This window comes from Candoia aspera, chromosome 5 (genome assembly GCF_035149785.1).
Source record: "Candoia aspera isolate rCanAsp1 chromosome 5, rCanAsp1.hap2, whole genome shotgun sequence".
Classification (NCBI taxonomy): Eukaryota; Metazoa; Chordata; class Lepidosauria; order Squamata; family Boidae; genus Candoia; species Candoia aspera.
Window position 1 is genome coordinate 36,436,521 of NC_086157.1, and position 26,970 is coordinate 36,463,490.

General features: G+C 38.1%; 1 protein-coding gene across 1 annotated transcript in view; it reads left to right on the top strand.

Moving 5' to 3' along the window:
- The window catches only part of AFF3 (ALF transcription elongation factor 3), a 265,761-nt gene that overhangs the window by 103,642 nt on the left and 135,149 nt on the right, over positions 1-26,970 (top strand). Inside the window, exon 4 of the mRNA XM_063304958.1 lies at positions 5,107-5,151. Coding sequence (XP_063161028.1) covers positions 5,107-5,151 — 45 coding nt within the window. The remainder of the gene's footprint in view (positions 1-5,106; positions 5,152-26,970) is intronic.

Below are 26,970 nucleotides of genomic sequence, written 5' to 3' on the forward strand. Positions count from 1 at the left end.
TTGGGCAGTACATTTTATGTTCACATTACATTGTTATAGAATAGGAATTTGTTCCATAATGTCCTCTTTAGTTATTGTTATTTTGTCATTTATAGAAAACAAAACCAAGGATTGGTTGTTGAGACAGAGATCTATTGAGAAATAAGTTGTTGAATATAGCAGACATGGTGTAACTGTCTCATGCAGTGTGATTAGTACAGTACTGTAGTTTTATGTTTTATTGGCTGTGTCCTGACAAAGTGGAAATAAGAGCAAGTAGATATTGACATCTCACCGTCTTTTGTAGGGTCTCCTTTTTTAAAAAAAAAATCCTGCCATTCTGAGCAGTGAGAAGGAAAATTCTTGGAGAGGCACATACCTAATCTAAACTTTTGGATTTGGGATATGATGGTGGCTGGAGAGGAGAGAGAGAGAGAGCATCAACTGATACTTTATTTGTGGTTTTCCAAGGTTAAGATCTTGAAAAGAGGTGGCACTTTCAGGTAATACAACATCATCATCATCAGTTTAAGATGCCAGTGTAGAATGGTTAAACAGTTCATAAAAAGTAAATCTATTGCCTCCTGCAAAATCTGTGTTGAAACGACATATTACATATACATTTCTGATTAATTATCATTAAAAATACAGGGTTTGCTTCTAAATAAATACGATAATGTTAATGGGTGAATTAGGCAAGAATTTGCATAATTTCAGAAACTTCTAATAAAATGTGGGATAGAAATCTTTTGAATTATAATAGAGTACTTAAAATTGGTGTAACTTATAAATTACAATTGGAATTTGGTTTTTCTTAAGACTGGACACTACTGTGCTATCTAAAAAGCTTATGTGTCAGAATGAGAGAGAATGTAATGTTCATTATTGAAGCTTTGCAGAAAAATAATTATCTATTTCAATTATTCAGTTTAATATACCTAATTTAATACATTAATAATAGTACAACAGGTAATATATTACTATGTGCAAAGGAAATTTTATGCTAAATCCTGAAGACATGCAATTTTTGCAGAGCTAAGAAATCCTAATAGTTATGTAGCATCTTACAGGATAAGGTCTTTGGCTTGCAATAGTAATTTTAATTTTCCATGGCTGTAGCAAGAGATGTTCAGCTCAACATCCATTTTTTGTAAATAAAGAAAAGCATTACTGTATTGTGACAAAATATTGACTTTACACAATCAGTCTTTCACAATAACAATAAAAGCCTTATATTTTATTAATAGAATTGTATAGTTACAGTCCATTACATTTTCCTCTACTGTTTCTGGACTGTGGTGTGTTTTATATGAACACATGTTAAAAGAGTTATGAGACTGCCTGGTTAATCTCTAAACATTTCACTGGCAATGCCAAAGCAACCTTTATAAGATAAAATAGTATCTGCCACTTATTAAAATTGATTGTTCCAATATCATGAGGAAGAAGGTGGCCTGAGAGGTTTCAGTTCTTCTTTAATCTTAAAAGAAGATTCTCATCTGATAGTTTCAAAATCCAAACTATAGCACAGTATAAAGACTAAACCTGTGGACTTCAATTCTCATACTCTAGTCCCAGTTCTTGCTCACAAAACTGTTTTTTGCGCAGTATGAGAAAAGAAATTGACAATTACAATTAACTCACATAATCTCTAACTATAAAAAAATGATGTCCATACATTGTATTTGTTATTTCTTTTCTAATATCTTACCTGGGTGTACACATTTATACAAGATAAAAGACACTAATGAGTCTTTGAAGGTTTTAAACAGATAAAACATATGACAAAGTAAGATATGCATTATTATTATTATTATTATTGTTGTTGTTGTTGTTGTAACAACTAGATACTTATTCACAAGTAAGGCCTATTTAGTTCAATATGTCTGATGCATTAATAAATGTGCATCAGATCACATACACACACAGTTGGTACAAGCAGAGCTAATCTGGATCTGTTGTTTTTCCATATAATTTGGTCTTGTGTGGTTCAGGACCATGAAATGGGAAGAAGGAACTTCAATATTTATTTATTAAATTTATTCCTGCCCATTTCCTCCCATTGGAGGAACTCTGGGCGGTTTACAATAAAATAATCAATTAAAACATCTTTTGCCTACCAAAAAAACCCCCAACCCTATACTACTGGTAAATAAGAAGATGACTTGGGATGAACTTTTGCCCCTGAAGCCAATTCCTTGTCATGATACATTACTGTGACAGCTTTTATTTCTAGGAGGTAGAAATCCCATAATAGGAAGGGGAAAATATGTGCATCTGGCATTTCCTTGCCACGAAGCTGAAAAACATCCTTTGAGATTTCAAACAGTTGAACTGAACTAAGGAGCAGAACCTTCATGTTGATAAGATTTTGAATTAATTTTTATCTTGAAGTTCAGAACAAAATTGGCTACAGCAATAAATATTCAGGGTTTGTGGAATTAAGAATAGTTATTTTTCTCTAGCAAAATTTTTTTAAAAATGCTACCCCTCCCCCTATCCATGTTTAAAAGAGTCTGGAAAACTTGGTTCTTGCCCCCAGCTTTGGTTAGACTAGTGTATGCCACCCAGAGTCGCTATAGAGTTGGGCGGCTGTATAAATTTGATACAATAATATGTACTACTGGCTGGTTGATTCCCTAGTTCTGCGGGGACCGGTTTTATTCCCTTATGGTTTGAATCAGGTCTGCCGTGGCTTGGACTTTATTGCATTTTATGCTGACTGATTATTGGTTGTATTTATGATTTTATTGAAATTTTAAATTGTTTTTATTGTGAACCTCCCAGGGTCCCCTGTGTGGGGGAGATGGGCGATGATAAAAATTTGATAAATAAATAAATAACCTAAATGAAAGAAACTTAAAATCCTGATGTTAAGGAATAGATTTAAGATTTCTTTTTTATCTATTTTTGAAATGTGTTTTTATTGTAAAAACAGAAAAATAGAATAATACGTTTTTATATGGTTAGATTTAATGATAAATTTGAATTAATGTTAGTACTAGGTGATACTATATGCATTTCATTTTTTCATTAATCCTTAATGTTTATTTTATTTTATTTTACTTTTTATAGTGTATGTTTTTATTGTGCAATTACTAGTATATTTTATTATTGTTGTAGTTTATTATATTCCACAAATAAAATAAAATTTAAAAACCTGTTATATCCTAATATAAATCAATGTGAATTAAATATGAAGGCAACTCTAAAACTATAATAAATTATCAACATTCTTAATTTTCCCTCCTTTTAAACATTAGTTACTATTACCCTGCATCAATGGCACACATGATTGTTACAACACAGCAGAGTAATACCATTTAATTACATTACATGAATTTAAAAATATCCTAATACAAATTTTGGGGGCAATTTAGATAAAGGGTTTAATCACCAATTTTATTCAAAATTAAGACCATCATGAAGCTTTCTAATATTTTACTTGATGAATTATTTAGAAACACCAACATACAGGCCTTGTGAGGAGGAGGCTGTTAGGCTGTTTATTAGGCTTGATGGTGGAGATCTTAATTTCTTTATTTTTAATGCATCAAGGAGGAGTTGCTGATTTGGAGTGACAAAGTTGGAGGGAAAGAAAGGGGACTCTTTTTGTCCTGGAGCTCCATTCTAAATTCTACACTTCCTAGTTTCTAGTCATTTAGTACTGGAATAAGGGCAAATACATTGTGACTCCTAGGTAAACATGTGAAAATGCTTACATAGGGTAATGGTGTTTCAGAGAGCAGGTGCTGTGACAGAGAAAGACACTTCCTAGGTCCTCTCAGGTGACACTGCTTAATGGAAGGGAATTGGAGCATACAATTCTGCCCAATCGTTCCATCCAGGCAGAAAATATGGAAGACAGACAGTCCTTCAGGTAACCAGTTCCTATGCTGTGCAGGGCTTTATAGATGATAACCAGCACCTCAAATTGCACTCCAAAGCAGATGGTCCTGTGACTCATCCCTCCCCAGCGATTACAGGTCACTTTAAAAGGGTCACTGAATGAATCCGTAGATGCAATAATTGCAGAAAAATAACTATGTTTTGCTGCTCATTACTATGATGTAATTCCTAATATGCGCTCTTATTCATCCCCGTTTGGATTCAGTCCTCATGAATCCTGTTTGCTCAGCCACACGCTCAATAAAGCCAAAGCTCTTCATAAACTGACAAGTTACAGATTTTAGCAGTATAATTTAATACCTTATTTAGATCTTTTTCCTCTCACCCTTCCCCAAATTGTGTTAATGCATGCTGTAAATTGAAGCCAAAATGGAGATATGGCTGGACTACACCAAACCATAGGAGTTAAAGATCCCTCCATTTTTTTACGATGCCAGTACAAAAAAAAAAATCTGATATCCAACCTTTTAAAAACATTTGGGGGAAATTAATTTCATTCTTAAATTATAAGAAGTATATTTTACATTTTTAAAAACTTGGATTCATTGTTTTTCCAAGATTGGATATTCCAATACTTATTTGATATATCAATTATGTAAAGGGGATGTTAACCTTCATGCTGTTTTCAGTTTCATCTACAGTTGAATTGTTGCTTTCATTTCAAGTGCAGACAGCATCTGTTAAGGAACCTAGGATTTTGAGTATCTCTGATGCTGCTAAAGCATCTGGATCATACTGTTTTGTCAGTCTGTGTCAGTACACTGAAACATGTAAGTGTTATTTAACCTTAAAAGTCTCCTAGTTAATGTCCATGACACTGAATTACAGAGCAGTCATTTGATTTCAATGACTATTATACCAAGGAAGTTCCCAATGGATTATGGCCATCCCGTGGTAGGACAATTTTAATTTAAATCATCTTTGGCAGAAAGCATGTCATGATATTTCAGATGTTGTCCTTGATGAAAAAAGTAACGCTTAAACATTTTCTTTGCCTTTTACAATTTTTGAAATGAGGCCTACATAGTAATTGCGTATTCATCTTCTGAGTAAGTATACTGTTCTGTTTTAAAACAGATTTAAGAAAAAATTGCCATGATTTCCAGATGTAAGGAATCCATCTTCACTTTAGCATTGCATACATGTTGGCTGAAGGCATATATTCATGTGTGGTGGTCATTATTTCTCATTTTATATCTATTTCCTCTTTGTTTACAGGACAGTGGAGTAGGCGATGACGACTGTGTTGAAGAAATTTTACGGGTAGGACTAAAATGAATTCTTCAGTTATTTCATAGTTTAGAATGTGTTTAATCTTTTTTGATGCTGGTTAGAAAAATTGTTTAGTTTCCAATAAATAAATCTAGGTTGCATTTTGATATAATCCTCCCTGATTTATAGTTTGCAAATTAATGTGTGAACTGAAACAGGGCTCTTCTGTTCTCAGTATTGCATGATCCAGTTCTCCAATCAAGGAATTCATACACAAATGTATATATTGCATAAGCTGTATATATTAATGAAATATTGAATGTGTGAAATTACTGAAATGGTTACACAAAAAAGCAGAATATTGGGTTGCAAAGTGCATGTAAAGCAGAATAATCTTATGTCCTGTATAAAAATTGCAAATTGATATACAAATAAGATGAAATGAATTAAAGACTGAAGAAATGAGAAACTATGAGAAATTGAAGTTAGCACATTTACCTATTTCTGCTGCCTGTTCAGTCTCTAATTAGTTAAATTTAATAAATAATTTTCACTCATTGCAGTCATCTCATTTAGATAATTTATAAATAAAGAAATGATCATTTGAACTACCAAAACTTGCCCAGTACTGACTTATTTCTTATATTTTAATAATTTAAAAACTGGAGAGATTATGGATCTTGTTATTACATGGTAACTAGGTGGCAGACTCTTGAATAGAGCAGATTTTCTATTCTTTAAAGAGACAATAACGTTCTTGCTTCCTGGCTGGTGTGTCCTTTACACCTTCAGTAGCAATATTAGCATGATAGTGGGTATGGACTGAGTGGGTAAAAATAATAAGGTTTTGTGTTCTTAGAAAAGGGGTTTGACTTAGACTCTGTCCCCACGTGGATAATAATGCCAACAATGTTGTCAGGACAAATATTTCCAAAGTTAAGATATATTGAGAAAATTAATTTACTTTGATAGAATTTAAGAAACTAGTCTGATTGCCTTCAGCTGAAATTCTGGTTGACATGGCTACAAAATGACTCCTCTAATCAATATTTGGTTCTTTGTCTATGTTACATTTATCTGCACATTCAGTAACATACATTTTGCAAATAAACTTAGTTGTCTTCTTGGTTTTGTGAACCTGACCCTGTCTAGTCAGGTTTCACACACAGGCATGGCACTGAAACAGTTTTGATGGTGCTTGGAAGTAACATTTGGTGGGAGCAGTATGTATGTAGTGCATATGTCCTTGTTCTTCTTGACTTCTTAGTAAGTATGCTGTTCTGTTTTAAAAGCAGTTCAGCTGCTTTCAATACCATCAATCATAGTATCCTTCTGGACCAGTTCTGGGGATAAGTGTGGATGGCACAGTCCTGTGCTGGCTCTCCTCCTCCCTCTGCAGTAGGTTCCACTTGGTGCTGATAGAGGGAAAAGTCCAGCCCACAGGCTTTACTCCATTGGGTGCTGCACAACTTGACACTTTCCCCACTCCTGTTTAACATCTACATGAAACTGCTGAGTGAAGTCATTTGATGGCATAGTGTGAGGTAGCATCAGTATACTAATATAAAATAAAGTTATACATCTTTACCTTGTGCTGGCCAAGAGATGCCACGGAGGTATCCTGGTCTCTGGAGGCTTTGGAGGTCTGGATGGGGAAGAACAGGCTTCAACTTACCTGTGTGGCTTTGGGTTTTAGGACTCCCCAGGTTTGGTGATATTCCATCTTTAGTTCTGGATGGGGTTGCATTTTGTGTGTGTGATTTGGGAGATCTCCTAAACTTACCTGGAGCAGGTGGCAGCTGTGGCAAGGGGACTTTTGCACAGATTTGTACTGTGCCAGTTGCACCCTTTTCTGGACCAGGAGGCTGTGCGCATAGTTCCTCATGGTTTGGCCACCTCCTGTATAGACTACTGCAAAGCAGTATGCATGGGGCTGCCCTTGAAGAACATCCAGAACCTGCAATTGGTCCAGAATGTGGCACTGCAGGCAATTATGGGTGTTTTTCATTCTGTACATATTATACCTTTGGTCTGTGACCTGCACTGGGTCATAATAGAATTCTGGGTACAATTAAAAGTTCTACTTGTTATCTATAAAGCTCTTCATGGCATGGGGTCAGGATACTTGAAGGACCACCTCTTTCCAGTTACCTCTACTGGTCCTATTAGATCTGGTAGGAGGGACATGGTTTGGCTCCTGTCAATTAAAGAATGCCCCTTTGTGGGACCTGGGGAACATGCCTTGTTGGTTGCAATCCTGGCCAACTAGAACACCTCACCACTTAAAACTAGATTGGCTGCAACACTGACCTTGCAAAGAGCACTTTACCTGGCTGTTTACCCAGGCATGGGGATTGGGAAGTTAGTGAGGCCTGGATAGTTCGTTATTATTTTGAGGCTTTTAATCTTGACTGCTGTTTCTTTTTGTTGTTTATTCGTTTAGTCGCTTCCGACTCTTCGTGACTTCATGGACCAGCCCATGCCAGAGCTTCCTGTCGGTCGTCAACACTCCCAGCTCCCCCAGGGACGAGTCCGTCACCTCTAGAATATCATCCATCCACCTTGCCCTTGGTCGGCCCTTCTTCCTTTTGCCCTCCACTCTCCCTAGCATCAGCATCTTCTCCAGGGTGTCCTGTCTTCTCATTATGTGGCCAAAGTATTTCAGTTTTGCCTTTAATATCATTCCCTCAAGTGAGCAGTCTGGCTTTATTTCCTGGAGTATGGACTGGTTTGATCTTCTTGCAGTCCAAGGCACTCTCAGAATTTTCCTCCAACACCACAGTTCCAAAGCATCGATCTTCCTTCTCTCAGCCTTCCTTATGGTCCAGCTCTCGCAGCCATATGTTACTACGGGGAACACCATTGCTTTAACTATGCGGACCTTTGTTGTCAGTGTGATGTCTCTGCTCTTAACTATTTTATCAAGATTGGTCATTGCTCTTCTCCCAAGGATTAAGCGTCTTCTGATTTCCTGACTGCAGTCAGCATCCGCAGTAATCTTCGCACCTAGAAATACAAAGTCTTTCACTGCTTCTACATTTTCTCCCTCTATTTGCCAGTTCTCAATCGAGCTGGTTGCCATAATCTTGGTTTTTTTGAGGTTTAGCTGCAAGCCAGCTTTTGCACTTTCTTCTTTCACCTTCATCATAAGTCTCTTTAGCTTTCAGCCATCAAAGTGGTATCATCTGCATATCTGAGATTGTTAATGTTTCTTCCAGCGATTTTAACTCCAGCCTTGGATTCCTCAAGGCCAGCATGTCGCATGATGTGTTCTGCGTACAAGTTGAATAGGTAGGGTGAGAGTATACAGCCCTGCCGTACTCCTTTCCCAATCTTAAACCAGTCCGTCTGTTCTTACTGTTGCTACTTGGTTGTTATACAGATTCTTCAGGAGGCATACAAGATGACTTGGTATCCCCATACCACTAAGAACTTGCCACAATTTGTTATGGTCCACACAGTCAAAGGCTTTAGAATAGTCAATAAAACAGAAATAGATGTTCTTCTGAAACTCCCTGGCTTTTTCCATAATCCAGCGGATATTGGCAATTTGGTCCCTAGTTCCTCTGCCTTTTCTAAACCCAGCTGGTACATCTGGCAATTCTCGCTCCATGAATTGCTGAAGTCTACCTTGCAGGATCTTGAGCATTACCTTACTGGCATGTGACATGAGTGCCACTGTTTGATAGTTTGAACATTCTTTAGTGTTTCCCTTTTTTGGTATGGGGATATAAGTTGATTTTTTCCAATCTGATGGCCATTCTTGTGTTTTCCAAATTTGCTGGCATATAGCATGCATTAGCTTGACAGCATCATCTCGCAAGATTTTGAACAGTTCAGCTGGGATGCCATCGTCTCCTGCTGCCTTGTTATTAGCAATGCTTCTTAAGGCCCATTCAATCTCACTCTTCAGGATGTCTGGCTCTAGCTCACTGACCACACCATCAAAGCTATCCCCGATATTGTTATCCTTCCTATACAGGTCTTCTGTATATTCTTGCCACCTTTTCTTGATCTCTTCTTCTTCTGTTAGGTCCTTGCCATCTTTGTTTTTGATCATACTCATTTTTGCCTGGAATTTACCTCCGATGTTTCTAATTTTCTGGAAGATAAATTTTCTGTTTCTTTTTACTTCTGCTTATATATTGTGTTTCATTTATATTGTTTTAAATTCTGTTTGCCACTCAGAGTCACTTTGGCAAGAGGGTGTCCATATAAATTGAAGATAAATAAATAAATCACAGAAAAATAAAATCAGAATACTAACTTTGGTGATGTGAAGAGTTTGCCTGAATGGATGGGAAGGCTTGGATTGATTTATATTTTGGATTTTTGTATCTGCACTAATACTGTTTTGTCCATTAAATAATATGACTTCGATGATTTTTTTTTTAAAGGTGGAAAGAAAGGGATATGGAAAAATTATGATGTAATCCATATTTTGAATCTTTGGAAATTAATTTAATCAATTGCATGCTATCAAGTTGGTGTCAATTCTTACCTATCACATTGCTAGATTTTCTCCAGGATGATCTGTTCCCAACCTGATCCTTCAGATCTTTTAGCTGTGCACCCACTGGGTAAGTCCATCCACCTTGCTGCTGGTCATCATCTATTTCTCTTTCCTTCCACCTTTCCCAGCATTATAGGTTACTCAAGAGTACTTCAGTAAGTTAGGCATTAATGTTGCTTTTATGATCCTGACTTTTTTCCTTTCTGGCATCTTCATTTCTATAAGTGAATAAGGGGATAGATAGATGAGAAAGAGAGAGAGAGAGAGAGAGAGAGAGAAAGATCAGCAAACAAATATAGTATAAGGCAAAGAAAACTAAATGACAACCAATTAAAATGTAGGATACAGAAATACAAAGGTTCTATAACTTACTAGGAATAAATACTACTATTTTATTTCTAAGTAGATATGATAATAGTGAATGAATGAATATCTTTATTACAGTCTTTGACCAGCCTCTACAATAAAAGAAAATAGTTTAATCCAACAATTCGTTGTCAGAAAAAGAAAAACAATAAAACAGTGAAACAATATGTCTAATTAAAAGTTTTGCGGAATTGTGTAGCTTGATAAAAATATTTGGCCACCTGGTGTGTGAGTGTAGAGTCAGCATCCCTTAAAAAGAAATAAATGTAAAATCTATCAGTATGACCGTCAAATTCAGAGAAGATTGGGGAGATCAGAGCATGTCTTGGGGCAACATAAAAAGGACATCATATGAGGACATGGGCAAGAGTTTCTGTATCATAATAGTATTGCACTATAAGCTGTAATTAATCCATTAAGTTAATGAACAAAACTTAAGTAAAATAAAAATAAGATTAATGTTTAAATTTAGCTTTTTCATGGAATTTAAAGCAAGGTAAGTTCTCTTCAGTTCATGTTGGCACTTTTGCTGTTACTGCTCCCATGTGATTAGGAACCTAAATCCTCATCACTTTTATATTGTATCAAGCAGAGTACTGTCTAATAAAAATGTACACAGAAAACATTTCCATTTGAAAAATAAATTTCATTTTAAAAAAACCCTAGAAATCATGCCTTAGTTCAGAGAGTTTAGTGCTCCAAATGTTTTAGGCTATAAATCCGTAATTAGGATGGTCAGTGGTTAAGGATCATGAAAATTACAATCAGATCATCTGGAGGACATTACATTGCTTATACAGTATTTGCTTTAGTGTATTAGTGAAACCATGGACCTGAGTTCTAAATCAAAAAAGACTTAACATTCAGCAGCTTCTATCTTTAGATTCAGATTCATTGTATCTTTCAGTTTATGTTTATAGTGTTATGTCCACATAAATCGAAAACTGTCTATCTTATAATCAACAATTTATGAACAAGCTGTCACTAATTTCAAATTCGTATTTGAAAACAGCAAATTTTGCCATTTTGCTGTACTATCACTTGCAGCTTGTTAAGTCTGGAAAAAAAAAGAGGAAAATTGGCAAGAAAGGACTAGTGTCACTGGGAAAAAATTTTTTTTTAAGCTTTTCCAAATAATTGTCCCAAAGAATTTGGGAAGGTCTGCCACTTTCAAATTAGAATGAATAGATTTCATTCTCACCATCATATAAATAGCTAGTTGCTCCAGAATATGGACAATGTTATGCACCTGAATAGGCATTTTCATTAAAATTAGGGCAGTTTATCCCTTTAGCTCCTGATCTGCTAAGCAGTTTGCGCAAAGAAACTGGTCTCTATATTCCCTTGCCAAGGTAAGTTTGGATGTCTGAATATTTTGCCAGAGATGACAATCACACAGAAGATGTTAGAACCTGGAAAACATAAAGAAGTACCAATTATTTAAAAATCTGTTCATGCCTTTATATTAGGAATGTAATGCTTCAAGCCAGATATCTATAGATAGCAGTTATCAAATTAACAAGGTTGTGAAATAGTGATGAAAGAGAATGTATTGAATATACTGTTATTGTTTGATGTTCTTAATTTTTTCAGTGCAGTTTTCTGTATTGAATGTTTTTTACAACATTCAGGAACACAAAAACTGAAAATAGACTACTTATGTAACTGCACATTTATTTATTTATTTATTTATCAATCAAATTTGTCACTGCCCATCTCCTTCCACCAAAGGGACTCTGGGTGGTTTACAATAAAATAATAAAACAATAAACATACAATATAATTACAATATATAAAATACAATATATAAATAAACAATAAATATAGATAAGAATAAAATCCAGATGGCAAATGATCTAATTCAGTCCTTGTATGTGATGAGCGACTTAGGGCACTAGTCATGCCCAAGCATAACTATTCCCCTCCCCACCCTAGGCCAAGTGGCAGAGCCAGGTCTTCAGATTCCTCCAGAAGGCCAGGAGCGATGGGGCTAACCTTACCTTCAGGATGTTTCAGAGGGCAGGAGCTACTGCAGAGAAGGCCCACCTCCTGGACACTGCCAGATGGAATTCTCTTACCTACGGGGTCCACAACATGCTCTCTCTGCATGATCGGGTGGGATGGGTTGATGTAACAGGGAAGAGGTGGTCTCTCAGGTAGCCTGGTCCCATGCCATGTAGGGCTTTAAAGATGATAACCAACACCTTGAATTGGACCCGGAAGCAAACTGGTACCCAATGCAGCTCGCGTAGTAGAGACGTTATATGCGCCCTTCTAGGGGCACCAAAAATAGCCCATGTGGCTGCATTCTGGACCAGCTGTAGCTTCCGGATACTCTTCAAGGGTAGCCCCATGTAGAGCGCATTGCAGTAGTCTATATGGGAGATAACAAGGGCATGAGTGACCAAAGGGCCTCCCAATCCAGGAAAGGGCGTAACCAGTACACAACGCGAAGCTGCACAAAGGCCCTCATGGCCTTTGAGCAGGAGCTGTGAGTCCAGGAGGACCCCCAGGTTATGCACCGGGTTTGTCTGGGGCAGTGCAAATCCATTTAGAACCAAAGATGACAATGTCCTGGATACGGAAGAGCCAATAACCCACAGCCAATCCGTCTTACCAGGGTTCAGCCGAAGCCTGTTGTTCCCCATCCAGACACCCACAGCCCCCAGGCACCGAGAAAGGCAGTCACAGCATCACTTACCTCACCCTTTAAATAGAGATGTACAATTGAGTATCTTCAGCATATTGATGATACCTCATCCCGTGGTGATGGATGATCTCACCCTGTGGTTTCATGTAGATGTTGAAAAGGAGCAGAGAGAACCAAACCCTGCAGCACCCCACAAAGGAGGGGTCGATGGTTGGATCTCTCGCTCCCTACCACCACCACTTGGGAGCGGCCCTGGAGGAAGGAGGTGAACCAGTGCAACACTATGTCGCCCACCCCAACTCCCTGAGCCATCCCAAAAGGCTACCATGGTTGATGGTATTGAAAGCTGCTGAGAGGTCAAGAAGAGCAAGGATGGATGCACTGCCACCATCCTGCTCCCGCCAGAGATCATCGATAGGTGCGACCAATGCCATTTCAATCCCATATCCGGGCCTGAAACCTGGCTGAAAGGGATCGAGTTAATCTGTTATCTAGATTATCCAGAGAACCCTCTGGAGCTGTAACGCCACCACTTTCTCAACCACTTTCCTCAAAAAGGGGAGATGGGAGACTGGATGAAAGTTATCCAGTAGAGTAGGGTCCAGTGATGGTTTCTTGAGGAGATTTCTTGAGGAGGGGATGTACCAGTGCCTCTTTAAAGGCAGTTGGAAACGCTCTCTCCCCCAAGGATGTATTAACCATCGCTTGGACCCAGTATATGTATATATATACATACATACTGTATATACATACGCACACACAGACACACAAAAAGACTGTGAAGAAGAAAACCACAGATAAAAACACTGTATTTTTTAAAAGTCACAGATATCCAGCAATGGAACTGAAAGAAGTAAACAATAGAAAAAACTTGTAAAGATAGAACTTGACAGGTTGGTTCTTCACTAATGATAAATTAATCCCACTACTGAAAATCTTTATCGTTGTAAAAAAAAAAAAGCATAGTTGAACTCAGACAACTTAAGGAACAATACAATTTTCCTCCATTTATTTTATTCTATCATACTCCAATAAAATTCCACTGAAAAAATAATCAAATATTCTGGATATATCCCTTTTATTCCAGAAAACTGTAATCTTATAAAATATAAATAAATCTATAACAAACTGAGCAAATAATATATATGCCACCTAAGAGAATATATAGATGGACTTCAAATAAAAAGAATCTGAATAAAAAAACAAATAGGAGCTTCAGTGCTGACTCCTAGAGCAAGTAAACGGTTTTTTTAAAACATAACAAAATATGTCTCAACTCAGAAGCAAATCACATACAACTAAACATAACAGTGTCATGGTAAAAGTGGTTTCCGATATGGAAGAATACATTCAAAACTCATAGCTGCTTTATTGTTGTTTTAGTTAATCCAGTATTTACAGATTACAAATTATAATGCAGATCTTTTGTGATTGTGTGCATGTATAATATACAGTACTTGACAGCTCTTGATCTTGTCTTTCATAAAAAGTGTATTTATAAACATAAGAATTAACACATGATGTATGTTGATTAGTACTGTAATTTTCTAAGATGGGTTGATACTGAGCATTTAAGAAAAACCTAGGCATCTTATATCTGCCCTTTATTCCCTGATTATCTTTTTGGAGGTCAGCGCTTTCACTTTGACACTTAATGAATAAAATGTCTATGTTGCAGGAAGTGGAATAATGAATTGTGAGAAGACATAATCAGCAGTGGCTAAATAATTAAAAGAATTGAAATGTAGAATCATCAGGCAATGCATTAATAATATGATTTTCCTACATGCTAAAATGCTGTCTTAAAAAAAAAGAAAGAATATCCATGTTTTTAAAAAGAAAGAAAATTAATAGGCACTGTAATTAGAGGTTCTTTTTAAACGGACTAAATAAAATATGAAATCATATAGAAAGTATACTTAGATATGAACCAGAAAGTAAGCTGATTATTATTATTCTCCTGTTAAAATGAGCTTAAATTTATGCATGGACTGGGAATCAAGTTAATCAATTAGGAGGCTATATCACACTTCACTTGCCTTTATGCATTTACATATTTTTCAGTTTTTCAATACATGACAATGTTTCTCATCTTTTATTTGCCTTTGTGTAAGTAGCCGTCTAGATTATCTGGTCATTCTGTTTAACAAATAAGTTACTGGCACTTTAAAACAATTGGTTTTGGAAGAAGGAATGCCAAAAATGTCCCTACTTTATTTTATTTCTACTATCATATACAGTTCTGTTAATCAAAACATGAATAAAGTGAACATCACTTCTGCTCATGATTTTTGGAATCATTTTATTTTTGTACCAATAATACAGGTGGTCCTCAGTTAACGACCACTTGTTCAGCAACCATTCAAACTTACGATGGGGCTGAACAAGTGATAGTTACGATTTGTCCTCATACTTAGGCCTGGCTTGCAATTATGATGTTGCAGCATCCTGCAGTCACATGGTCACCATTTGTGATCTTCTTTGCTGGCTTCCTACAAGCAAAGTCAATGGGGAAGCTAGCAGGAGTTTGCAAATGGCAACCATGTGACATCCTCACTTAATGACCCACGGCAATTCCCTTAATGACGGCAACCAGAATTTCCATCACTAAGCAGAACGGTCACATGCGGTTGCACTTTCTGACTGCATCACTTAGTGATGGAAATTCCAGACCCAATTGCTGTCATTAACTGAGGACTGCTTGTAGTGCTTCTGTTATTTATTAGCCTAATTTTTTTTCCTTGTCATAAAAACTTTGCATAATGGGATATGTAATATTATTTATGTAACTTGCCATACTTAGCCAACTACATTATTTAACAAGTCAGTACAATGTTACTAACAATAGTGCTTTTTTGCTTTTGTATATGTATAATGTTCTTGTATAAGAAACAAAAGTTACAAAGTCCCTGGGTTAAAGAATGTGGTATACACATTAATAGTGCATTCCAGAATAAAGTAACAATAATTTCAGTGGGACTTGCATTCAGGTGTGTATAGAAACTGATTAAGGTTTATCTATTTATTAAACAATAACCAAACGGATTAAGATTGACCTTTCAAAATATATTCTAGTAAAACAGCAATTTGCAGGTAGTGTTTAGAATAATACCTTTTTAAAAGTCTCTAGGTAAGATAGTCAAATTGAGGTAGTTAATGGGATTTTACTCCTTAATATTGAGTTGGTTCACATATCTTACTAAGCCAAAGTATAGTTTGTTTAATTTTAGGTTAGGGTGTTATATAAATCCAGCAATTATGATTTGTAAATCATGTTTTATTGTGCAATTTAAAACTAGGGCATTATGGCTTCTTCTGTAAATATGGATTAAAACAAGTAATGGCTTAGTGCAGGGTATGAAGCTATGAATCATGTAACAATTGCCTCCTGGTACTGTTTAGACCAGTTTCTTAAAGTGTGGTCCGAGGACCCCTGCGGGTCCCCCAAAACCCTCTCAGGAGTCTCAGAAATCAAAATTATTTGCCAGCCTATATTGAAAAATAATTCAATATTAAAATCACATTAAACAATCGTGAGAAGTGGTAGCGGCAGTGTATGCGTCAATTTTAATTTTTAATATGATAAATATTGATAAATGTAACCAATACAAACAGAAGCTATTTTGGAGTCCTCCATGGCTTTTAAAAGTGGGAAGAGGTCCTGAGAGAAAACAGTTTAAGAAACACTGGTTTAGACTACATTGGTGACTTAACATCAGCTTTAAGGGGCAATTGCTTGTAAAAAGTATCTGTGGAATACAGGTCTAGACATTGGAGATCACTTTGTATAGAATGTGCGTAAACCATTACTTCAGACTTGGAGTCTGCAGAGCGCTATAATCTGAGAAAATTACGACTTCATTTAGATTTTTTTCATGGCTTCACTGGTTCTAGACACCCAACATGATTTCTTAGCCCTTTGAACTTCTCCTAGTTCCAGACTTGATCTTTTGGCTGTAGAACATCTTTTCCAACTAGGCTGGCAAAAAATTCTGTTACCTTTATCTGCTGATTCCATGTCTAATTGACAGGCATTCCGGACGGCCATGTCAACACCTTGATCTGCCTGTGAAATAGTTTACTTCTCCTTGTCATAGTAAGGAGCTGTCCTGCTAAAATAGGATTTATTCCCAAAGAGTAGCACTTTTTGACTTCTTACGTTAGTTGCTTCTTAAACTTCTTTTCCTCTTTTTTATTTTCAGTCATTAGTTATTCTATACGTATTGATCACTGGATCAGGTTATATTTACCATTTATAAAAATGTTTTGATTCAGCTGGAAGCTTGATGCTTTATAAGATTATTTGAAAAATGGTTTGCACTTTCTTTGTTGTGGCTGCTGTTATTTCTACAGAATTCTTATTTAATGATTAAATAAGATCAGTGTTTTACTCCATTAGCTAAAACAAAAACAAAACACATAATTGTTTAACAGCCTGTATTATAGAAAATGGAAATTTAAGTAGTCTCTATGGATTTTTATTCTGGAGGAGTGCATTATCAATGCCTTGTAAGGTGCTGTTTTCATATGTGGAAGAAATTACTGCTATTGTACATCATTTTATATCTTGTTGCTAGGCAACATATCATGGAATGGGTATTACAAGGTGTCTCCTTTCTCATTAGAAATGTTTATGTTGCTCTTTAATCCTGTTAAATTAGCACTGCTGTTTGTATTTTTCTGGATCTTTTTGTATTTATTGATTGAGGTTTCAGCTATTAAATTTAGAAGAGACCTATCAGATTTTTATTAAATTGAGTTTGCATTTGTAATTTAGCCTGTGTATTTTCAAGTTAGGCCCTTATTTCCCAGTTAATCACTCTTGTTTTCATACAGGGATTGGAATAGTTGTGTCCACAATCATAAAGACAATTGGAACAATGAGTTAGGCTTGTCTCTGGATCTCATGATGTATTAGTCAAACTTCCTACTGCCTTTGGTCCCAGGAACTCTTGAGTAGGAGGAAAGTAGTCATTAGTTTTGTGAACATTAGAAAAAGCACTTAAAGTTGCACTGTGCTACAACGGATGAGTTGCATTATAGAAAAGCAAGAGAAAAAAATACAGCTGTATGTAACAGAGAAAGAGCATCTTCAGAAAGCTGAATAATCTGGATAATCTTGGATAATCTTGAGAGAACTGAGTGACTAAGCAGAGAAAAAAGAAAGGAGATCAGAGTGCATAAACCTATTTTGCAGTGCACATTTTTTTTTAGAAGCACAGGTGCATTAGCAAACAAAACAAAAACAAAACCTATCCCAGAATTTCTAACATTATAGGTATTCAGATGGGCCAATTCATAAAAAAAAACAAAGCAAACCCCCCCCCCAAACAAATTAAGCTAAGGTAGATCAATCAGTGTCCCACTTATTCTCAGTCTCATTCTCAATGAGAATTACATTCTCATAGTTCTAAGTTTCCAATAACTTACCAGTGAGCTCTCAGAAGGAAATGGAGACAATATCAGTAGGCATTTTTCTTACTCCAGTGCAGCTAGTTTTCCACCAGGGATGGAAATAAGATTACAGATCCTAGTATATCGTATGGTAACTAATGCTACCATTTCCAGATGGGAATTACTTGACACAGGATGTCAAAATCCATGCCTGACATTAAAAAATTGGTAATTCCATCTTAGTCTTTAATGAAAAATAAGTATCTGCTGGGCCTGGAGTATTTAATATTACTGTCTTAATTTACTGGGCTTTTGAAGCAAAGGAAGAAGTAATAGAGGTTGTTTTAGAAATCCTTCCAAAATTTTCACAGGTATCTCAGCTAAGCTTGACTCCTTTTGGAGACAGCAATGGAATGTTCATACATCCCCGAGAGCCATGGAGCTGGAATTCTGAGTCCTCTAATGCATCTGGAGAATGTCAGCTTGGAGGCAAGTGCTTTAGACCTATCTAAACTAACATGCTATTTCCAAGTGATTGTTAGGTGTGATAGTAATAATTCTCCATATCCTGTTGTTTCTGTTAGTATTAAGAAACTTTAAATGTGTGGAAATTTCATGTAGCATATTGATGATAGGAAAAAGTAAAAATGAGAAAATGATGAATCAAAAATGTAGCCAGAGCCTCAGAATTACTTGTGATTCCTGCTGCAATGGAAAATGTATGGGTCTTTGGAACCCAGCTTATTCCCACTGCATGTATAGTTCTCTACTCTCTTTATAATGGACTACACTGAGTAGTAAGTAGTGAGAAATGTATGAAGCTCCCTCAGAAATTCTTCTAGACTGTGCCCAGAGGAATCAAGGGCTATGTGACCCAAGCATCAGCAGATGTTTACATGGACAGTTTAGCCTTGAGGATGGAAAACAGTCAAGCTCTTACATAAATTTGGGTTTGATAGTAAAGTTTTTGTTTTTGTTTTCACAGCATTGCATTGTAGGTTAAGAACAGAAGACAGCTGCTTTCATCAGAAAGAATTTAAATTTATATACTATTAAAACACTCCTGTCTGTCTGTTTGTAACCTTCAATTGGCCGAAACGGTGCATCATAGGGCAACAATTTTTGAAGCAAGGTGCCTCAAATGGGCTGACTTAAAGAATGCGTCCAAAATCTGGGGCCCATGACTCCCATGGAATTGACATTTCAAGGATCTTCACACTGGTTCTGTCTGCAAAGTTGTGGCTGCTGCAGCGTTGCCGCAGTTAGCCTCAGTCATGTGGTCATGATTTCAGACAACACTTCCCAGAAATCCGTAGGTTGTGTGGTTCAAGGGAAGATGGGAGGGGTGTATCACTGCCCTCTTTCCCACCTCCTTCTGGCCCCTGCGCCCAATCAGCTGGCAGCAAGGCCCGATGCACGAGTGTCGATTGGCTGCTTTGGAACTAAGGCCAAAAATTGAAATCTCCTAATGGTGATGGGCAATGATGGAAGGATGAGGAAGCAACTTGGACACCTGCTGTCGAGGTAGGGCTGGCTGGGGGGCACTGGCAGTCGATGGGTGAGCCCTCTTCCTCCCTGGAGGGAGGGTGCCCTTAGGGACACGCTGGGATGGGGAGCGGTTTTCCTTGCGGTCTGTGGCTCCCTTCATTCCCCCTCCCCCAGCAAAGTGACAGGGAGTTCCACAGGTCAGCTGAGGAGGAGGAGGAGGAGGAGGAGGAGGCTTCACCAGGGCTCTGCTGAGGGTCAGCTTACATTATATGTGGAAAGAAGGATGACCCAAATAAATAGGTTGTCTAGTTTCTAGTTACTGAACTAAATGGGTGATAATTGTTCCTGTGATATATTGATTACAATGAATTACCATTAACATCATTGGAGAGTTTAATAAATGAGTTTAGTAGGGTATTTGCATACAGTAATAATGCTCATTTAGGTTTTTATTTTATTTTATTTATTTATTTAGTAAATTTATATAGCCGCTCACCTCACTAAATGTGATTCTGGGTGGTGTACAACCAACAAACACTTAAAACAATATAACAACCAGTAAAAACAATTAAACATAAAAAAAAACCAAGATTGTGACAACAATCACCTAAGCACAATGCAGCCATCTTTCAGGCTCCCCATGGGATCCCGAAGGCTGTTCGAAAAACCACATTTTAAGGGCTTTCCAGAAGGCTAGCAGGGATAGGGCTAACCTCACCTCGGGGGAATAATGTTCTAGAGGGCAGGATCCACAACTGAAAAGGCATGTCTTCTGGGTCCCGCCAGATGGAACTCTTTAGTGGATGGGACCCGCAATATACCCCTCCTGCTGGATCTGATGGGATAGGTAGATATAATTGGGAAGAGGCAGTCCCTCAAATAACCTGGTCCCATGCCATGTAGGGCTTTAAAGGTCAAACCAGCACCTTGAATTGCACCCAGAAGCAGACCAGCAGCCAATGCAGCTTGCGGAGCAGAGGTATTTATTTATTTTATTTTTATTTTATTTTATTTTTTATCCCACCTTTATTATTTTTACAAATAATTCAAGGTGGGGAACATACCTTATACTCCTTTCCTCCTCCTATTTTCCCCATAACAACCCTGTGAGGTGAGTTGGGCTGAGAGAGAGTGACTGGCCCAGAGTCACCCAGCCGGCTTTCATGCCTAAGGTGGGACTAGAACTCACAGTCTCTTGGTTTCTAGCCTGGAGCCTTAACCACTAGACCAAACTGGCCATCCTAGGGGTATGCGTAACTGTCTATGCAGCCACACTCTGCATCAGCTGAAGCTTCCAGATGCCCTTCAAGGGCAGTCCCGTGTACAGCACATTACAGTAATTCACTCTGGGGGTGACCAGGGCATGGGTAACTGTGAGTAAAGCCTCCTGGTCTAGGAAAGGGTGCAACTGGCACACAACACAAAACTATGCAAAGACCCTCCTGGCCATGACTGCCATCTGCTCCTTGAGCAGGAGTTGTGAATCTAGAAGGTCCCCCAGATTGCACACCAGGTCTGTCTGGGGCAGTGCCACCCCATTCAATACCAGAGATGGTAAAGTCCCAGATCCAGAAGGCCCCAAACCCACTCAGTCTTGCTAGGGTTCAGCCAAAGCCTGTTGTTCCCCAACCAGACCCCCACAGCCTCCAGTCACCAGGACAGTAAGAGCAAATCAGTACAATCTCTCAGTAAAATTTTGCCTATGTTGGTAATAAATAATAATTTATATATGGATCTTTGTTAGTTTTTTTAAAGAAAAGTGTAATGATATTTGACTCAATAATAAACCAGAATTGAGCATTAGTTATCAGAAGTGCATCCACATGAAAGACCAAGCATGATCACTCCTGCCTTCCCCCTTCTCATGCATAGTTGTGAGAGTTAAAGTTTTAGTTTTATTTTAGCAGATTCCCAAGTCTGATTCCTATGCCCCCCAAAATTAAATTTAAATTAAATGTTGAAAAAAATCAACATTTAACAATAATCCAATACAATTTCTTGAGATCCAGTTCTTGAATGAGATTTGGCAAAATTGAGGGCCATGACTGAGAAATGTTGGGAGATTTGCTGACATTGGAGATTTCGTGTTGTTTGAAGAAAGCATTTGGGTCATCCTGTCAGATTTACGATGGCTTACAGAGCCAGAATAGCTAACCCCTACAGAAGGCAATTGGTAAACCAAGCCTCAGTTATAATTGTGATTTGTTTAAAAAATCTTGTCGTGTGTAACAACAGAGTAGAAAAGTGTTAAATAACTGAAGGATGACTAAATCATGGTTTCCAGTTCATTTAATGTATTTGCACCGTGATTAAACTTGCTCAGTGCACAGGTTTGTACAAATCACTTATTCTCCACGTCGGTCAATGTTAAGCCTCTCAAAATTAGCAGATGAACTGAGTCTAGAACCAAAGGAATATTTTCTTTTGCAATTGTATCTCTTCTAGTCAGGCTCCTACCATTTTTATTGTGCTAGTTTAAAAAAATGTACATGAGTATAGTGTGGACAAGTTTCACCTAGGTAAGAAAGTTCCTCAAAATGTTTTTGAGAAGAAAAACAGAGCTGTGACCTTGATGCTTAACCCACAGCATTTTGTCAAAATACAAATAATATGCAAGATTTGCGTTAATATTACTGAAGTTTATGGGCAGGAACACAGGTTGCAGAATTGCATAAATAGCTCTTGGGCACACTTGTATTTGGGTAGAAAGGCAGAATGAGAATATATATTGTGGGCAACATGGTTGCCACCAAGGCCAAAGTGATGGTTTGATATTATTTAAGCGTTTTAACTAAAATAGGATTTCTGAAAACATATTTGGTATTCATGGCAAAAGGTTGCTTTTTAAATTACTATTATCATTTTTGGTCTATGACATTTTAACAAATAAATAAATGGCAAATGGCACTGGGATATAGATGGATTAAGTTGCCAGGAACACTTTTTCCCATTTTGGATAATTTAAAGAAAATCAATTTGTTTTCATCTTATTTATGAAAAAATGCATATAAAATACGAACAAAACTGAATTCTCACATATCCCTTTCATTGCACATACTAAATATACTTAGTCTGTCATGGCACTGATACTTTCATGCAATGACTTATAGTTAGAAAGAAGCATGTCCAAGAGATCCATGAGAAGGCTATATAGTTTAACTAATGGGAATTTGGGAATAAAAGGAAATCCATAAGATTAGACCATGAAAAAAGGAAAGGATTTGCTATCGAAGAGGATGTCACTAAGAGCAAGTATAACCTGACAGAATGTCAAAGTGAAACTATTTATCCGTAGAAACGAAACAGATTACGTGGGACCTGCCTTGTCCACCACTGCTAGCTAGATCCATTAGTGGCAGTGCCAAACCATGATCCATGTAGCCAAGAGTCTGAGGATTGACTGATCAGCTGTGGAACAAGTAGATGGCTCTGGTCTGCTGACTAGGAAAGAGCACAATAGCTGCTTCTTACTTCTGCAAGTATGAATAGTTCAAATACTTACCATAGAGCTTTATATTGCAATATCTATTTGATTCTATGCCTGAAGGGATCCCAAGATTTGGGATGCAGGACAGCTTCCATATCAGGAAATTCCAGACTGAAGCCATGGATTTTTTATCATATCCATGCTAATTTTAAGTGTGCTTCCCCAAAAAGACATCTGTAATCATTTTTGAAAGACTGAACATGTAAGTCACAGCATGTTTAGTACAACTAATGTAAGGGTTTTGATATTTACCTTTTTCAAACTGTTCCAATTTGAGTCTATATACCTAGGAAAGATTCTATAGCATTTTGAAAGCTTGGTGTTATTGAGACTATGATTCTAAAGTGCTTTCAAAATAGCAGATAAAAGATAACTCTTTTTGTTAGTGCTAAGTATTATTGTTTCTGAGTCCAATGGAAAACAGAGAGAAGAGATTATTATACTTCTAATATATATTCTTGCCTAAATATGTTGATCTTCAGCAAAGGATCGTTACCTTGTCGTGGTGCTGGAGCTTGAGCACCTCAATGATGCCATGAGCAAAACCGTGAAGAGCCACCCAAGACGGGAAGGTCATGACAGAGAGGTCAGACTAAATGCGATCCCTGGGGAAGGTAATGGCAACCCACCTCAGTATTCTTGCCGTGAAAACTAAATGGATCGGTACAACCAGAGATATGTTGGTATACCATCGGAAGATGAGACCCCCAGGTCGGAAGATGGTCAAAATGCTACTGGGGAGGAACAGAGGATGAGCTCAACTAGCCCCAGACGTGATGACGCAGCTAGCTCAAAGCCGAAAGGACGGCTAGCGGCCGACGGTGCTGGTGGTGAACAGCGAATCCGATGTTCTAAGGATCAACACACCATTGGAACCTGGAATGTAAGATCTATGAGCCAGGGCAAATTGGATGTGGTTATTGGTGAGATGTCAAGATTAAAGATAGACATTCTGGGCGTCAGTGAACTGAAATGGACTGGAATGGGCCACTTCACATCAAATGACCACCAGATCTACTACTGTGGACAAGAGGACCACAGAAGAAATGGAGTAGCCTTCATAATTAATAGTAAAGTGGCTAAAGCAGTGCTTGGATACAACCCAAAAAACGACAGAATGATCTCAATTCGAATTCAGGGCAAGCCATCTAACATCACAGTGATCCAAATATACGCCCCAACCACAAATGCTGAAGAAGCTGAAGTAGAGCAGTTCTATGAGGATCTGCAGCACCTACTGGACAACACGCCTAAAAGAGATGTTATTTTCATCACAGGAGACTGGAATGCTAAGGTGGGCAGTCAAATGACACCTCGAATTACAGGTAAGTATGGCCTGGGAGAACAAAACGAAGCAGGACACAGGCTGATAGAATTTTGCCAAGACAATTCACTCTGCATAACAAACACTCTCTTCCAACAACCTAAGAGACGGCTTTATACATGGACTTCACCAGATGGACAACACCGAAATCAGATTGATTACATCCTTTGCAGCCAAAGGGGGCGGACATCTGTACAGTCGGTAAAAACAAGGCCTGGAGCTGACTGTAGTTCAGATCACGAACTTCTTCTTGCACAATTTAGGATCAGACTAAAGAGATTAGGGAAGACCCACAGATCAGCTAGATATGAGCTCACTAATATTCCTAAGGAATATGCAGTGGAGGTGAAGAATAGATTTAAGGGACTGGACTTAGTAGATAGGGTCCCGGAAGAACTATGGACAGAAGTCCGCAAGATTGTTCAGGAGGCGGCAACAAAATACATCCCAAAGAAAGAGAAAACCAAGAAGGCAAAATGGCTGTCTGCTGAGACACTAGAAGTAGCCCAAGAAAGAAGGAAAGCAAAAGGCAACAGTGATAGGGGGAGATATGCCCAATTAAATGCAAAATTCCAGAGGTTAGCCAGAAGAGATAAGGAATTATTTTTAAACAAGCAATGCACAGAAGTGGAAGAAGACAATAGAATAGGAAGGACAAGAGACCTCTTCCAGAAAATTAGAAACATTGGAGGTAAATTCCAGGCCAAAATGGGTATGATCAAAAACAAAGATGGGAAGGACCTAACAGAAGAAGAAGAGATCAAGAAAAGGTGGCAAGAATATACAGAAGACCTGTATAGGAAGGATAACAATATCGGGGATAGCTTTGACAGTGTGGTTGGTGAGCTAGAGCCAGACATCCTGAAGAGTGAGGTTGAGTGGGCCTTAAGAAGCATTGCTAATAACAAGGCAACAGGAGACGATGGCATGCCAGCTGAACTGTTCAAAATCTTGCAAGATGATGCTGTCAAGGTAATGCATGCTATATGCCAACAAATTTGGAAAACACAAGAATGGCCATCAGACTGGAAAAAATCAACTTATATCCCCATACCAAAAAAGGGAAACACTAAAGAATGTTCAAACTATCGAACAGTGGCACTCATTTCACATGCCAGTAAGGTAATGCTCAAGATCCTGCAAGGTAGACTTCAGCAGTTCATGGAGCGAGAATTGCCAGATGTACAAGCTGGGTTTAGAAAAGGCAGAGGAACTAGAGACCAAATTGCCAATATCCGCTGGATAATGGAAAAAGCCAGGGAGTTTCAGAAGAACATCTATTTCTGTTTTATTGACTATTCTAAAGCCTTTGACTGTGTGGACCATAACAAATTGTGGCACGTTCTTAGTGGTATGGGGATACCAAGTCATCTTGTATGCCTCCTGAAGAATCTGTATAACGACCAAGTAGCAACAGTAAGAACAGACCACGGAACAACAGACTGGTTTAAGATTGGGAAAGGAGTACGGCAGGGCTGTATACTCTCACCCTACCTATTCAACTTGTATGCAGAACACATCATGCGACAAGCTGGCCTTGAGGAATCCAAGGCTGGAGTTAAAATCTCTGGAAGAAACATGAACAATCTCAGATATGCAGATGATACCACTTTGATGGCTGAAAGCGAAGAGGAACTGAGGAGCCTTATGATGAAGGTGAAAGAAGAAAGTGCAAAAGCTGGTTTGCAGCTAAACCTCAAAAAAACCAAGATTATGGCAACCAGCTTGATTGAGAACTGGCAAATAGAGGGAGAAAATGTAGAAGCAGTGAAAGACTTTGTATTCCTAGGTGCAAAGATTACTGCAGATGCTGACTGCAGTCAGGAAATCAGAAGACGCTTAATCCTTGGAAGAAGAGCAATGACAAATCTCGATAAAATAGTTAAGAGCAGAGACATCACACTGACAACAAAGGCCCGCATAGTTAAAGCAATGGTGTTCCCTGTAGTAACATATGGCTGCGAGAGCTGGACCATAAGGAAGGCTGAGCGAAGGAAGATCGATGCTTTTGAACTGTGGTGTTGGAGGAAAATTCTGAGAGTGCCTTGGACTGCAAGAAGATCAAACCAGTCCATCCTCCAGGAAATCAAGCCAGACTGCTCACTTGAGGGAATGATATTAAAGGCAAAACTGAAATACTTTGGCCACATAATGAGAAGACAGGACACCCTGGAGAAGATGCTGATGCTAGGGAGAGTGGAAGGCAAAAGGAAGAGGGGCCGACCAAGGGCAAGATGGATGGATGATATTCTAGAGGTGACGGACTCGTCCCTGGGGGAGCTGGGGGTGTTGACGACCGACAGGAAGCTCTGGCGTGGGCTGGTCCATGAAGTCACGAAGAGTCGGAAGCGACTAAACGAATAAACAACAACAAATATGTTGATAACTACACTATAGGAAATGGTGACCATTACCATTTTTATGAACACTTTTCTCAACGTACACATGATTTATGATAACCTGGCATGTTAATGTGAGGTTTCAGCCCGCTTCTAACTCCAAAAACGAAACTTATCCAGAGTCAGAAGGGGAAAACGAAACTCATCAGGAGGTACTTGGACAAGCAGAACCAGGAAGTGACTCAGCGGAGTGAGAGAAATTGCAGACATGGATTGGTCAAACTCCGGAGGGGGATTTGAATTCTCCAA